Raw genomic sequence first — 16,841 nt, 5'->3', positions numbered from 1 at the left:
ATATTTTTGTATTATATTCCCTGGGCCTGCTGTGTTTAAGCTGTAAAACATCTCTGTATGGTAACCACTGATATCAGTTAACATTGGAAACCCCCTACTGGTGTTCGGATATGAGTGATATGGGCAAGGATCTTTTTTTTTTATGTCTGTCATAATTGAGTGTCTGATGCATTAAAGCCATTTCTCTCCGGGTTTTGAGTTTGGCAACTTGTTATGTCTCCATGGCAACACTTTACGGTACTCTCCAAAGTGGGGAACAATGGAAAATAATGGACTGGTGCTCGATATTGAGGAATTTCTTGCATGTGCAGCAGGGACACTCACATATGAGCTACGTCACGTTAATGAAGCGCGGCACTGACTCACACATCTGACCGTTGCATGCATGTTATATATCACAGAAGTTGTTTTAATATTAATGATAAATGTTACCCCCTATTTATTTTTTATTTCCCCTCTCCTTCCCTGACCTTTTTACCTAAACTCCCCTCTTTCTATTGCTTTACTCATTCCCACTTTTGCTCACTCCCTTAACTTTCCTCGCCTTTTGTAATTTCTTTTCTTTTTCTTAATCGTACTCTCTTCTCCTCCAGCTCTGCCCAGGCGCTGTGCCTATCAGATGAACCCAGAGCAGTCAAGGAGTATCCGTACCCCGAGAAGCTGCCTGGCGAGCTGTACGACGCAGACACGCAGTGCAAATGGCAGTTTGGGGAGAAGGCCAAACTCTGCACCCTTGATTTTAAGAAGGTAAAATTGATTTTGGATCGGTGTTTCAAATGTAAGTATCCCGTGCCAGGGTTTTTCTCACAACTCCCATTGGCAGCTGCTTAATCAGCGCTAAAGAAAAATCTGAGGGCAGTTGTTTCCTTGGAAAAAGAGAGAAAGAAAATCGAGAAATGGATGCGGAGAATGAGGTAGAGGAAAAAAGGAAGAATCAGCAAAGAGGAAGGATAAGAGAATATTAGGGTTAGATACCTTTCTGATCTCTCACATCCACGCCCACACCCACACGCACACACGCACAACAACAACATAAACTAAACTGTGAGAGTTGCAAGCTGCCCATGGAATACTCACTGGGATGGATGACTATATATACACTGGAGCGTCGCCAATGGGAATCTCTTCTTGCTGCTCTCCCATTGTCTCATTTCTGCTGATGTTGTTGGAGATGCTTTGCGCGAGTCCTCACAGGATTTGGATTGCTTCATTGTTTTAAGACATTTTAAAGTGATTTAAATTAGTGATGTTGTTGCATCTGGATTAGAAATCGTCTCGGGGCCAAACATGGCAGCCTACCTAAACTTAAACTAAATTGATTAACATCTTTGCCTCGAAGCGGATAGAAAGCTGCTCCGTACATGGCCTGAATGTACGGGTCTTTCCTAGAGGGAGTTGAATGTGAGAACGCAAATCTCTGAGTCAGTTGCTATCGATATTTTCCTGTTCTTTTCTTGCCAGCCCCTTTGTGTCCAGTTAAAAATAGGAGATCATCTTATTGTAATGTGCACACACTCATAAATTGAAGCAATTACAGTGATTAAATAGAAAATAGCATAGCAGACAACAAAAACTTTGTCGGCCCCACTCACCTCCTCCAACCAACCCCCAAAACAGGTGCTCATATAACCCCCACCCATATCCTTTGTGACCTACTTTCTGCCAAAACAATTTAATGACAAATAAACATAAATAACAAATAATCTAAATAATACCCCAAAATATAACCAACACACCTTGTATAATTACTTAAAAATGAATATTCAACTTAAACTCATTCGTGGCTCCTACATCCGAGTGAGCCCATGTGAGAATGCAGCAGCAGCATTTCCAGAAAATTCACAGTTAGGGAGTAGGTGTGACACCTTCCCAGGTGCCAACCTTCACCTGAATCCTCAGAAACGTTCCTGATGTTGTCATCGGGGAACGACAAACTCCAGCCCAATCTATCTTGTCTGAGAACAACTTAAAACTGTGTGACTAGAGCATGTGTGCACTTACCGTAAGACTTAAAGTTATTAGACACATTTTCATTTCTTAAAGTTGCTATGCAGGTTTTTTTTTCATTAAAGAGCTTGATGGAATATGATAACATTGTTGTAAAACATGTAAGCTTATATTGAGAACAAGGGTTGGAAATGTGACAGAGACTTGCTGGATTTGAATCCACGACATTGACAGATGGTATCCTCTTGTACTCCTCTGAACACTGAAACATTCTTGCGTTATTTCAGCCATAAGACATCAGAGAATCGCTCCCTCGTGATTTTAGTTTTGTTCTCACGTCTTGTGTCTGTCGATGCACCTGGTAGCAGCAAGGTGCACAGGACCCCAAAATCCCAAAGCAGCCCTCACGATCACTGTCTTTCCAGACACTTGTTACTCATAAAAAAAAAGAACCACTCAAGTATCAGCCTCAGTGGTGCAATTCTTCATGTAATGAAATCATATTTCTTGGAGCTCTTTGGCAGGCATTGTCGAGATAAGGTACCAGTGGAGCAGCCAAGCGACTCTCTCCACAGCGTTTGTGGTTTGGTAGAGCTCGGTTACCCTAGCGAAAAGCAAAATAATAAGTACGGGTGTTTTTTCCCCCTCTTTCACATTTTCCTCCTCTCCTCACTTCACCCTTTCTCTCTCTATCTTCCCTCGTTCGCTCGCGCTTTGCAATTTTTTAAACTGCTGAAAAAGTTCCTAAGGTACCAAAACAGCTGGACAAATATAGGCCTTGGGATGAATTCCATGGTGGCTCTTGGCAGCGATGAGCTGAGGCCGAGGGGCCTGTCAGCATCTGCACTGAGTTGTCACAATCTGATATAGTCATCCAGACGGTAATAGAAGCGATGGTAACATGCAGCGGGCCATGTTTCTCAGGCAATGCATTCAGGGAAACCACCCGGCGTCCCCGGCAGAATCTGCTGAGAAACACAGTCATGACTTTGGGATTTATCTGTGAGGCAGATGTGCCTTGTTATTGGATGGGATTATCTCCTCTCTTAATGTCTCTATCATATATATGTGTGAAAATGAGCTGGAAGGTAAAAACAATGCACACACACTTTACATTTCCTTGCATCGTTTTGCAACTGAAACAATGAATGTGCATAATTTACTGTCACTGATTCATTGCGTTGCCTGTGGAATAATTCCTCACAACAGTTGGACAACATTTCATGCATTTTCCTCCTTTTTTTCCCCTTAAATGTTGTTATCCTTGCTACTGAAGCAAAAATATTTTGGAGATTAAAGTTGCCTGGACACTGATCGCTTGTCGGTCATTATTCAGACAATTGGTGGTCTCCCACTTTGTATCAACATGTCTTAATAGCTCCCAAGAGGCAAAAAAACAATGCAGTCATAATTTATTGTTCTTACCAGCGCTAGTTTGTTTACAGACGTTGTGAGGAGGAGGTTTACTGATCATCCCTCTTCTAGAATAATCAGTGTCTCATGCAACTTAACATATTGTCTTTTGTCTCATGTTGTTCCAGGATATCTGCAAGGCTCTGTGGTGTCACCGTGTCGGGAGGAAGTGTGAGACCAAGTTCATGCCAGCTGCTGAAGGGTCTGCCTGCGGCCCCGATATGGTGACTTGACATGTTCTTTTCTTATTGTGTTTAGGTGTGTAAGTCTGTCTTTGTGTATTTAATCTTAATGAGGCAAATCTTGATTTCTGATCTCCTGGTTAAGGTTTAGATATGAATAGTGGTTAGGTTAGGATTATTGTTAAACGTGAATTGGTCATGGTGAAAGTCAGGGAGGTTTTATTTATGCTGTCCCCAGAAAATGCAAGGTCCTGTTGAGGAAGCTGGGCAAACCATGTGTGTGTGTATGTATATCAACACTTTATGAACTTGTTGGGACCTTTCTGAGCCTGTCAGGACCAGTAGGCCAAATGGGGACCAAAGCTAATGTTCCTAATACAGACTGGACGTTACATTAGTGAATGGAAATTGATGGGCCAGCCAAGCTTGGGCCAACCTCAGTGAAAGTGAAAACCAGTAGAAATGAAAGCAAAACAACAGCTGCTGAGGTTGAGCCAGAATTTCGGATAAGGAGATCCGAGAAGCGTGTTACATTAGCAAATGGGAAAAAGCTGTTTCTGCTTAATTAATGAGTAAACAGCCTTTAATGCCAATGCAATATAGCAGTTAGAACTTTTATTTCAAGCAGCTCCTTTAAGGTTTGCCAGTGGTTTAGGTTTTGCCATCCGCAATGATTGGAAGTCGGTGCAATGTTCTAACAAGTCTAGCTGCACAGAGTTGTATGTGTTTGTGTGGTTATGGAGGGAAGCGGGTGATAAACATGAAGGCTTTGTCATCGCAACAGTGGAATCAAATGACTGGCGTGAGAAGCTTTATACTTTAATTCGACTTTTATCCATCGCTTTTGAGCCAATTCAAGTGATCATGCCAATAAAGTTTCTAGCAGGGGGATGCAGCTATCAACTTCTGAACTGCAGGATGAAATTAAACATTTTTTTAAGTTCAGCATCTATTCAGAAGGTTGACCAGCCCTTTAATCATAAGATCCCTAAAACCATGTTCCATTTTTGTTAAAGGAGCCAAAATGATTCGTGGAGTTAATACGCCTTTGAGAAAATCTTTTCATGGTTTGTCAAATGAGGACAGCATGTGTTGTTTTTTTCGTTTTTTGTTTCATTTAACTGCTGCCAATACATTGCTCCATGGCAAGGTCTAAACAAATAAATCCGCAAATAAAAAGGCACCAAACAAGAGTCTCTAACAAAGTTTTCTTTGTCAGTATTGGTGAGAAAATTCCCTCCAACAACGACACTGCTCAAAACAAGAACATCCAATATGATTGTTTTCCGGCTGTGCCTGTCGTCCACTAATTGAAAGGACGGTGGTTTGATCCCCAGTTTGCCTTTGGGCAACACACTAAGCAGCAAATTGACCCTGGTGGCTGTGCTGTCAGTGTGCGAATGGGACATATGAATGGTTTGTGTGTGTGTGTGTGTTGGGGTGGGTGAAGGTGAGCTGTACTTTAAGTGGTCGTTAACACTAGAAAAGTGCAATCCAGTAAACATCAATTTATAACATAAAAAGTGGGAATTTTATATTTTAATTTTAATATATTATTATTTAGTACTATATAAGAAGGGGCTATAGCTTGTCAAAAGATGGCTCACACACACATACACACAGACACATACGAGCAATACCTCTAAGGGCTTTACTCTGAGTGAGTAAAGGGCACAAAGCGTGGTGATTTTTTATTTTAAGGTTTACAGGCTAAGTGGATGGAGATATTATTATTAAAGTATTATTTATTGAGTCTTTTAGTGCTATAAAGTGCTGATACTTCCACTCAGCTCATTTCAAGACAAAAGGCCTCGAACTTTGGGAAGCTGCAGGTCTTTCAGTGGCGTTGATTTACACACCAATGTCATTCTCTCCCAGCACAGACCAATAAAAGCGTTGTTAAGCTAAGTGAAAAGCTTGACTTTATTACGTTTTAGCTTTGGGTTCATTTAAGTGCGGCATCAATAAATTCCTTCCTCTCGATCGAGGTATCGTGGTCGTCCACCGTTATTCTATCTCGGGGAGCAGCTGCAACTGGTTTGTTGCTGACATGGCGAAAATATGCCATCGGGGCTGGGGCCAAAAAGCAATCTGTGCTCTTTATTTATTCTTTGTGTTTTTTTTTCTTTCTCCTCCTTGTTTCAAGATGATTCTCCCCCCAGGCTCGCTCTCTCTCTTACCCTCTCTCCCCTGACAGCCCCTCACCGGCATTTGCTTCTCAATATATTGAACTTGATGGTTTAATCCCGCCCTCTCTCTCCACGGGACAATTAACTCAACACAAACAATGACAGGCTCACTTAGGAATCTGTGGCACTCAGCCGCGAGGGGAAAACTGAGGGGAAATCAGCTGTTCCAGTTCAGTCGAGGAGCGCGAGATGAGCTGGAGGTGTGTGTGTGTGTGTGTGTGTTTGTGAGCAGCTCATGAACACACAGTGAGATCAAGAACAGCTGATCTTATTCACGGCTGAGTTGTGTGTGCACTCACTGTGTTCGTGTGTTTGTTTGTGTGTGTAGGTGCATATGTGTACTAACATTGTGTGTATGTGTGTGTTTTCACTATGTATCTGTTCACGTATGTGTGTGCGTTCTTACTGTGTATGTTTGTGTGTATATTCACTACTTATGTGTTTGTGTGCACTGTGTGTGTGGCAAATTCAGTATATTGTGACTGATGTCATCTTGACACGTACAAATCCAGTTCAGTGCTGTGCCAGGAAACAGCTTCTGACATAATGTTGCTTTAAGAGACTTTAGATCCTGCGAAGCGTTCTCGCGTTACATTAACATTTTTTTAGCGAAGCGCGGCTCATTTTGCAACACGTGATTGGCTGGTTGGTTAATGACTCTCCTTTTAAATACAGTGAATAACTCAGCAGTAAGAGCAGCCCCATCGATTCATGCAACGCTCTGCAGACAATCCTTACTCGCATAACTTTCCGCACAAGCTGTAGTTTGATATTCCTCGCGCTGCCTTGCCTGGTTACCTCATAGATCACATTTGGCAGCTTTTTGTGAGTGGAAAGCCGTTCCGTCTGGGTGGCCCCCCAGCATATTCCCCAAAAAGTCTGCGGCAACAAGATTGGGAAGGAAATTCTCCTCGTCAATTTGGAAGAACACGCGACAAATATAAAAAAATGCAGTCAAAATCTGCCTGGCCTGATACACCTCTGACAGAAAGTACGTAGAAACCACATATAAATACTAATAAACAAGACAGAACGAGGCAGATGCCCCACCCTTGTCATTGATTTGCACTGGAAAGATGTGAAATTATCTCACTCCCTTGGCAGATATTTACTGTTCTGCCTCAGAACTCAAATTGTTTAAAAGGATGTTTTTCAGCAGGGAAGAAACTCTGCTGCGTTGATTTGTGCATTGCTGGCAACACGTGTTTCGACCTGTTTTATGTTTTTGTAAATGTTTTCACTTGGACTGATTTTAACGAGTTGATAAATGGAGGCGTAAGGCCACATGTAATGCAAATTTGACAGCACAAAACAGATCTAGATGTATTATTGTAGAGCGAATATCCTTGACACGTTGTTTTTTTCCACATTCGCATTTCAGTTGTGTTTGGCATGAGCTCTGTTAATTCTAGCCGATGACAGCTCGAGCCAGAGACGGTCCAAAAAGCAGCACAACTGGTGTTTCGCTGAGGGACTATGAGAATGTAACCAGCCCGACTGTGACCTTTCTGACAGCAGTTAAACCTGAACGCTGTGTCTTATAGGCCTCTGCTGGGGTTTGACAAGTGGTCATCGTAAATAAGATAAAGGGCAGGGTCTGCTGAAATATAGTCTGTGTGTTCAAGAGACTTTTAAACACATTGCCTCCCTTCTTCTGCCTCCTTCTCTCCCGCTCATAATTCTTCTCTCACCCTCTTTCCACAGTGGTGTCGCAGGGGCCAGTGTGTCAAACAGGGTGACGAGGGCCCAAGGCCTCAGCCTGGACAGTGGTCGGAGTGGTCTTCCTGGTCGGCCTGCTCGCGAAGCTGCGAGAGCGGAGTCACCTATCGAGAGAGGCAGTGCAATAACCCACGGTAGAGCAATAAAAAAATATAAATAATATAGTACCTAGGAGGAATGACGCTCAGAGCGGGGATACCTCCACCACGGACCAACAGTCCCCTTAAATTCCATCAAGCTGCACCAAATAACACACACTCATAGATATTAGTCCCTTAAATGTGCCAGAATTGTTTCATCAAGATCCTTGAATTATTCCCTGGGAAATCAGCGGAAATGTTGGAAAATGCATGCAGTGTTAAAGAAGGTAATAAAACGTTACTGGGTCCGCCCCCTGATATGGCTCAGAACCAAAATTGTATGACCATGTCCCTGACACATACCACATAGTACCAACAAGTCACATGGTGATATGTCCAGTAGCATTTAAGTAATCATGCATTCAAACAACCTCGTTAGCAGAGGTAACAAACAAGTAGAGCAGTGCATGCTAGCAAAGATGAGAACTGCACAGAAACGTAAATGCCACCAACTAAAGTTCAGTTTGACATTTTGGAAAAGTCTGCTTCCATAAGATGATCAGTACCACTTCCACCTCCATGTGCTGAATATGGAGCTTGGGCCAGGAAAGCAGCATGGACTCACTCCATTGTTAAAAAAATTATCAAGATGAGAGTGATTTGAACACGTTTTTCCTACCATTTTAAGGCCTAAGCCCAAACTGAATGAATATCAAATAAAATGCAAACTGATAAAACACATATAACTTTATACAAAGAGGGATTGTGGTTTGTGATTGATTGACTCATGGCCAAGAGTGCATTACTACGTGTTATTAGACTCGTGAAGATCCATCACACGGGTCTGTCACCTCATCACTTATCATCTCACTTGGTCCCATACTCATCCGTCACTCCGGATTATTTGCGCTGCCAGTGTCAGTCAGGGGGTTCTTATATCCCCAATGCCGGGCCCTCCTCTTTATCATGCCATGCCAAGTTCCTGACAAGGCTATATTAAACAGAGAGAGCAAGAGATGAGGGAGGAAGGACGGTGGTGGAGGGGAGAGGAAGACAAAGGACAAGGAAGGGAAGAGGGAGGCTGGGGAGAGGGGGAGGGATAAAGGGGGTGGAAGAGATGACAGAGAAGGGATTAAAAAAGAGGGAGATGAAATGTGGAGATGTAAAGGGGCAGAATCTGAGAGAGGAGGAGATAAGTGACAATGTGATTGGAGGGCTTATAAACGTTGTAATTGTCCCGTTGGAAGGCATTTTATGGAACATAGCCTGGGGTTGTACACCTGTGATTGGGTGAGCCTTTAAAGACACACACACACACACATACAGAGGGAAGGATGGTCACATATTAGTTGTGCCAAAATGTGTTTACAATGAAAAGTGATTTATTGGCGTTTGTTTGTGTTTTTGTTAGTTAGCATGATTACGCAAAAGCCACAGGACAGATAACACAAAAATTGGTGGAAGGATGTGGTATAGTTCACGGAAGAACCATATTTAATTGTGGTGTGAATCTGTGATTTCTCACAGAATAATTCATGGATCTCGTTTTAAAGAAAATTTACAGGACTGACATCTGTGAGACTGTCTCACAGTCTGAGACTCCACATGAAAATCCATATCCCAGTGAATTTAATGGTTTCTGGTTTCACAAGGGGATTATTGGGCCTTGGCAGAGGTATTTGCTCTGTATTTCGTTTATAACACAGTATGATTAGCTGTTGATCACAAACACATGAAAAAATGATTCAAAGGAAAACCTACATTTCTGTCATGCTTATTCCTCTCCGCAGGCCTGCGTATGGGGGAAAGTTCTGTGAGGGCTCGTCCAGGTCGTACAAACTATGTAACACTGAGGACTGTCCCCCCAACGCCATTGCCTACAGAGCGCAACAGTGTGCCGAGCACAACAGCAAACAGTTCCGAGGATGGTACTACACATGGAGACCATACACCAGAGTGGACGGTGAGACAAGCACCAAATTCATTTTCAGAATTAATTAGGGGGAAAAAATGAAGTGTAATGACAAGTGGAGTTTATCCGCTTAGCAATGTCACGCCACTAAACATTTCTGCTCGTTCCCTCTGGCCTCCTGTGGTCGTTTTCGTGTCTTCCAGATCAAGATGTGTGCAAGCTCTACTGCTTCGCTGAAGGTTATGATTTCTTCTTTGCCTTGGCCAGCAAAGTTAAGGATGGGACCCTCTGCTCACAGGACAGCACAAACGTCTGTATTGATGGACTGTGTGAGGTAATCCTTCACGAGCAGCCGAGCAGCGAGAAAGTGACACGGTCGTGTGGAAGCATGGGAGAGAGAGCACGCAGAGTCCGTGCCGGGTGTTTCTTTTCTGAAGATGATATCATGTGTGAGATCTCTGAAGTTATGCTATAAAATTTTGGGGGAGAACGGCTTTAGCAGCGGAGGACATCAATAGACACCCTTGTTGTGCTGTTTCTCGACTACTTCAAACGCAGGGAAACAAAAAAGCTGACCTTTCATCACAAGTGGGGAAAAAATGATGTTGGCATTCGACTGTTGTGATTTATGACACTGTGTGATGTTAAGTTGCATTTTTAATAGGCAGTGTTGTTTTCTTCTCCGTCAGAGGGTTGGCTGTGACCGTGTGTTGGGCTCCACAGCTGTGCCTGATGCTTGTGGGGTCTGTAAGGGAGACAACTCCACCTGTAAGATCTATAAAGGACAGTACACCAAGCAGCACTACACAAACCGTAAGTCCTAGCACTTAAACTGTGAGGTTCATTGGATTCGTTGATGTGGTTTGAGATATTTTTCAAAGTCCTGTGCTCATATCCTTTTATGATTTTATAGCTAATATACAAGACTATTTTACTGGGGGATCACAGCAAGAATATTTTGAGGATTACTGTTATGCATTCCCTCACGATATGTTTTGCATTATCGCGCAATACTTTTGCGTTATCCCTCCATTCTTTTCTTCTTTGCTTCATACTGATCAGTTTGTCTCGGGTCGCATTTTTTTTTCCAAATCTGTTCGAGATTGAGGGACAATCAATGAAGCCCACCCCTAACCCCACCCAAGCACGATGTAGCTAATGTAGGCTGTACTAAGTTTGCGTTATTACTTGTATTCCCAGGTTACAGACAAATTCAGTTTAAAAAATCAGCCTAGCCAATGTGAATCACCTGAACACAGATATAATTCAAAAATGTTGTCCAAAGCTTGCCTCCTTCCCAACGGGCCCTGTTTAGGTATCCGTACTCTTATTTATAGTCCATTTCGTCTCAACCCCGCAGCATTGATCAACTTACTGAATGTTACCTTGAACATGAAGTATGCTGATATAGTAATACTGATGAACGGAAAACCATTGCTCGATAATACAAAACATAAAACGAGTGAATGCAAACGTAATCCCTGCAAAGAATTATCACTGTGTGCCTTTGTGAGCCCTGTTTTATTTTGCGTAGTGTAGTGTCGTGTTTTTTTAATGTTTGTCAGTATCTTGTGCACAACTTAATATTTTGTCCTTGTCAGAGTACTATGGGGTGGCAACCATCCCCGCAGGGGCTCGTAGTATCCGTGTGGTGGAGCTGAATACGTCCAGCTCATACCTGGCTGTAAGGGACACCCAGAGACGCTACTTCCTGAACGGACACTGGACGGTGGACTGGCCGGGCCGACATCCCATTGCTGGAGCTATTTTTGAATACAAGAGACCGTATAACAGGCCCGAGAGCCTCATCTCAACTGGCCCCACCAATGAAACACTGATCATAGAGGTAAAGGGTCAATGCGTTCGTAAATTAATACTTTGATCAATGTTATATTACTGATTTATGTGTTTGTGCTAATTCGTTGTTTTTAATCTACTGTAAGACCTTTCATCATTGACCCATGACCCTGTGACTTTATTATTTCTTTACTTGGTCACTTTTATCTCCTAATACGAATAATAGTATTTGTTAAACTTAAATGGAAAAACAACAATTATTATGAGAATAAAGTTGCAATATTGTGTGAATAGAGTCGCAAAATACAGCGAAAATAAAAGTCATACATCTGCTAAACTAAAGTCACAGCGGATGTGCAAGGATCAGCCTGTGGCCTGCGTTAAGATGAGAAATGTGGAGGATCTTGCTCGATCAGAGCTTAATGATAACATACTTAATATTTTGGCTAATCTGCAACACATTATCATAAGTATCAGGACTTTGAAGCTCTAATAGACCATCATGAATCATGAGTTTGACCCCAGAGGTGAGTGAGACTCTTGCAGTCATGGCTTCTCTTTGCTGCTTCATAAAATAAAGTTCACTCTCATCATCTTCCCCTCTGTAGGTATTGTTGCAGGGCTGGAACCCAGGTGTGCGCTGGGAATACACTCTGAAAAAAGCTGATGAGAAAAAGAATCACATCAAACATAATTACACATGGGCCATCATACGCTCCCAGTGCTCGGCAACTTGTGCTGGAGGTATGTACCGACATTTCACGGCCTTATCATAATACACTTGTGCTGCAAATGAAATCAAAATGTGTGTTTCTTGACAGATGGATTCAAAGTTAAGTTTAGTACATTTCATCCGGCCTGTCATGTCTGATTTAGTGCAGTGACATGTTACTTTTTATTGCCTTTTTTTTACCTAGATTTTAGAGTGTCTTGCTTTGATGAAAAAACAGCAGATCACCTCTTTTCAATCTGGGCCAACCCCCGCAAATTAAGAGGACAGATCGTAGATCAATGGACCCTCTGATCTATAATAAGGCTTTTAGCTGCAGGTTAAATGAAGAGAGAAGCATTCCCATCATCAGTGAGGGGACATTAGCAGCTCGTCTTTCGGACTGGTGGGACCTCTTCTACCTCTACATCTGAGACCTGCTATAACATGCACACACACACACACACACACACAGACACACAAACATCCGCTAAAGCAAGCAAGTACATGCATGCATGGCTTTGACCAGTGTCCTTTGTCCCACCAGAGGCCTAGTATTAAACAAGCACACACACACATAGAGACACACATAGACACACGTGCAGAGACTGGCAGGGTGATTTTAGGGCAGATGTTAGAAGATAAAGGTGTATATGTGTGCGTGTGTATTTCCGTGCGTGTGTGTGTGCGCGTATGCCCTTGCTTGGCTTCAAGAGTGTGAACAAAGCCCCTAGTGTAACGTTCCTGTTGATTGACCCTCCAGGTTAGAGTTCCCCACCCTGGTCTGCGGCGGTCCACCCTAATCACATCCACCTCTTTGTGTCCTGATTGTAGGCTGTGATGGGTCGGGGGTCATTTGCTCTATTAAAGAGTGGGACTGACTTTACTGACCTGCATTGGTTGGGATGTGCAGATTGACCGTGCCTAAGGCTAAAATACCAACCAGGAAAACCTGGGATTCAAGTTTCACATGAAATCGAAAAACACTGTCAGATCAGAGTTTGTGCCAGAATTCACATAGCGGGAGCATAGAATCCTTCTTGTTTACCTCTGAGAAAGTAAATGATAATCTATTTGATTAAGAAAGTTAAATTAAATCATGTAAGCGTTTTTCACGGCTTAAAGGGACATCACATGAGCAGTGGGATGTGTCGGGAGCCATAAAGGAATTGTTTTAAACTGGATCTGCCCATGTGAAGCACACACATTTAGACATTCATCAACCTAATTTCAACACAACATTGTACCACCTAGTAAGTATTTCAGTATCAGGATGGATCCATTATCATATTGCTTTCCCATTATTTAACAGGTGTCATTGGTACATTTTGTATAAACAGTTGTTAACATCTTGACAAACTGTTTTGTGAAGCTGCTGCTTCCAAGCTCAAGCATAACCCTGAAGCTCAGTATACACATACAATAATCTAAATGCTCTTGATAACTATTAAAGCCATTGCAGAACATATGGCCCTGTAACATTGTTTTTAGGTTATTTTATAATTGCTCAGTATTAGTCAGGAATAGACTGTAACTCAAATTGAAAATGAATTGCTCCTTTTATGACAATGTGCCTTAAATTATTGATGTAAAACTTTTACAGGCCAGATGAACACCAGGTCAGCGTGTTACAGAGACCTGAGAGTGCAGGTGAACACATCCCACTGCAATCCCAGATCAAGACCAGCTACTGGATTGATGCCCTGCAACACCCAACCATGTCCTGCCAGGTCAGACCCCACCTCACTGTTTTGCATGCATTTTACAGCAGTTGTAATGGTGCTGGGAATGCTCTTGAAGCTCTTGAGTGTTACTGTAGTAATTTAGTTTGCGAATTACATCATCAGGATATCTGCACTCTGATTTAATGGACTCTCAATCTGGACATCATTAAAAACTGTTTGAACCGTGCAAACTTTTCCCCTCATAATTTCGAATACATTAATTTTGGATGGAAAACGACTAAATATTTGGTCTAGACTTTTAGACTTCGGGTATGTCAGTTATTCAGTTGATCAATTAACTACTCGGAGGGATAACGTCTACTGTAAGCTATGTAAGTAGCCAAAAACATTGTTGGCTGTAGTTGCTCTCTATTTCGTACGTCCATGTTCATGTTGGGAGGAGGCAAATGATCAGGTCTGGGGCCAACAGCCAAACGAGTTGATGTAGTTACTCAAGCTCATCAATGCCAGTGAAGAACTCGTCTCAACTTTGTCTTCATATCCTTCCCACAGTCTCTTTTCTTACCCTTTCGGGTGTGATTTATTTGTGTCTCCCTGCCTTCTGTCCCTTCCACCTTCCTCTTCGTTCACTCCTTCCTAACTTCCATGTGTTACTGGTCAACACAAACACCTACACATCTGTGGAGAAGAGCTGTTTATTGGTTGAGTCAACTGTTCCAAGCTTCCCACACTATCTCCTCATTATATAGTGAATGAAGGGTGTCAGGCGGCGCCGGTTTAACTACGTTCTCCACCCTTTCCCAGCCCCAGTAATGCACCTGTTCTACCATGATGACATTTTCCTTTTAATGAAAAAATAAATTGTGGCTAATATGTGCGAGTGAGACACAGGAAAGACAGGGGAAGTTCCACCGGATAGTCTGTTAATGTCTTCATGCAGTCCAGAGTGATACCTCACTTACAGTCAGGAACCGTTAGCTTCTGTGTTTGTTCAACATAGCAGGCCAAGGGCTTGTAAATCTTCTCATATGTAGCATCACTGAGGGACCCAAGCTCATAACAAACTCCACTTCCCTGGCTAAATCAAGACCCACAAAGGCCTTTGTAGTTCTACGTGTATGCGTGTATGTGCATACTCTGCTGTATACAAAATGTACTGCAAGCTTATTTAATGGGACATGTTGGTTCGTTTCCAAACTCAGGAAATCTCTGATAATATTGTCCCACGATGGTGCGCCAGAAACAAGCTCAAGATTTATTTGCATTCGGTAACAAAAGAAGGAAACATTATAGTAGGTTGAGGTTCACTCTCAGGTTGCTGTGACCAAGAGGGCTTTTCTCGATGTTGTGTAAGGCCCCTCCTGTCACTTTGAGTAGCACTGACACATTTTCTGTGATTTATGACGACACCAGGCGAAGGAAGAGTGGGAGCAAGACCTGCTAATGATTCTGCGGTTTCAGGGTGGGGATCTGTGGGATCTTGGCTCAGCTCATTTGGTTCGGTCACTGTCTATGCCCCTGACACGCAGGGCCAGGGCAGAGGATCAAAGATCAGTCAACACAGTCCAATGCTGCGGACATCACAGGGAGTGGTGAGCCGCACTGACTGTCAGGCTATGTATGAAGAAACGCACATAAAAACACACACACATACACACCGGGGAAATGTCCCTCCCCTGTCTCTGCTGCTCTGGACATTGTCACAAAGGGGAAAATTCGGGCCAGACAACAAATCAGTGAAACGTGATAAGATTTAATGAAAACCAGATATACATGAAGCACGGAACGATATTTACACAACAGTCAAAAGGACGTGAATTGTTGGTTAACCAATTTTTGGGTGTGTAAGTGTATTACATTGGCCATAGAATAACTATATACCTATCACATCAGTGCATTGACCAATGGAGTCGCTGTGCTTCATTCCTACAACAGCTGCTGGATGAAGTTTTACCTCCCCTGAGTGCATTTTCTCTAAGTGAGGTTGGAGCAATCATTTCTGAGAAAGCATGCAAACAGGATCTCTTGGGCCGACATAACTCTTGCAAGGGAAGGGGGTCACCAGTGCAATAACCTCACGGGTGCATGCTTCTCTCCTGGTCACCAATTCTAATCAGACAAGCTAAGTTTCATGTTGTGAAATGGCTTCCTGCAATTTGCTGTCGTCCAAAGTTCCTGTGGAATGCATTGTTGGAAATAAACTAACCCCCCTTCAGTTACTTTTGCAACACCTGTCCAGCTGTGTGTTCTGGCACAGCCCATATACACATTTAACATTGATAAATTTGGCAGATTTCTCACTCAAAAGTCTTAATTATTTCTGAACAGGGGAATATTGATTTCAAACAGAAGTAGGCGAGAGCAGGCTTCCTGTTTCCAGCTACTGACTGCTACTGGGAGATTTTATCAGATGTAGGTAGCTAGCTACTTGAGCTGATCCCATAGGTTACAAATAATATTGGTATTACCCCAATGATTCCTTATGTCTGGCATTGGAGACACTTTCTTACATTCTTGCAACAACGCCATGCTCAAAGCTTCATGGTGTAAATCCAAAGCTTGACACAACTGTTGTGCTTAGGAATAGTTGTTAGGCTACAAATGAACAATCAATGATTTGGACGTTAGGCAAACAAGTCATTTATTCTACACTTAGTTTGGAATAGTAAAATAAATCACTCCACTGATCATTTTTTATCACATCCTCTCCCCTTGTACTTTATTGGCTGCTACTGTCAGCCAAGCACAGAACAGTACCGGGCATCCGTACAACTGTCCTTATTGTTGACATTTTTATAGCGATGGCCGACCGCAACTACAAACCAAATGGAGACAATCTTAGCGGCATTGTAACATGTAAAAACGATGATGATGACCATGATGTGTATCTCTCACAGAAAAACAAGAGAATTCATCTCGAGGCCTTTGACAGCTGCTGTCGAGGCGTCGGTTCCTCTGTGCCTCTACTCACAGTTTTCCCATGAACGCTCTTAGTAATGGTCTGAAATATCAGCCAAATTCTCGCTAATAAAGAGGACATCGCTGACAAGTTGGTTTTTGAGCAGAGAAGAGTTTTGCTGAGAGACTGACCTCATCTTGGTCAGCGTTGCATGTGTTGAATGTGACTGGGTCCCCTGTGTGAAAAGCTTTTTTACTATGTTGTGGCCGAGCCAATACACTTAAAATGCTTCATGAACTCTTGTTATTT

General features: G+C 42.6%; 1 protein-coding gene across 1 annotated transcript in view; it reads left to right on the top strand.

The window, feature by feature from the left end:
- LOC133965528 (A disintegrin and metalloproteinase with thrombospondin motifs 16) overlaps positions 1 to 16,841 on the top strand; it is a 58,875-nt gene that overhangs the window by 28,260 nt on the left and 13,774 nt on the right. Inside the window, exons 10-18 of the mRNA XM_062400131.1 lie at positions 594 to 747; positions 3,489 to 3,584; positions 7,436 to 7,584; positions 9,321 to 9,493; positions 9,646 to 9,776; positions 10,132 to 10,255; positions 11,044 to 11,288; positions 11,848 to 11,983; positions 13,552 to 13,678. Coding sequence (XP_062256115.1) covers positions 594 to 747; positions 3,489 to 3,584; positions 7,436 to 7,584; positions 9,321 to 9,493; positions 9,646 to 9,776; positions 10,132 to 10,255; positions 11,044 to 11,288; positions 11,848 to 11,983; positions 13,552 to 13,678 — 1,335 coding nt within the window. The remainder of the gene's footprint in view (positions 1 to 593; positions 748 to 3,488; positions 3,585 to 7,435; positions 7,585 to 9,320; positions 9,494 to 9,645; positions 9,777 to 10,131; positions 10,256 to 11,043; positions 11,289 to 11,847; positions 11,984 to 13,551; positions 13,679 to 16,841) is intronic.

This window comes from Platichthys flesus, chromosome 11 (assembly GCF_949316205.1).
Source record: "Platichthys flesus chromosome 11, fPlaFle2.1, whole genome shotgun sequence".
NCBI classification, from domain to species: domain Eukaryota; kingdom Metazoa; phylum Chordata; class Actinopteri; order Pleuronectiformes; family Pleuronectidae; genus Platichthys; species Platichthys flesus.
This window is presented reverse-complemented; position numbering and strand designations above follow the sequence as displayed.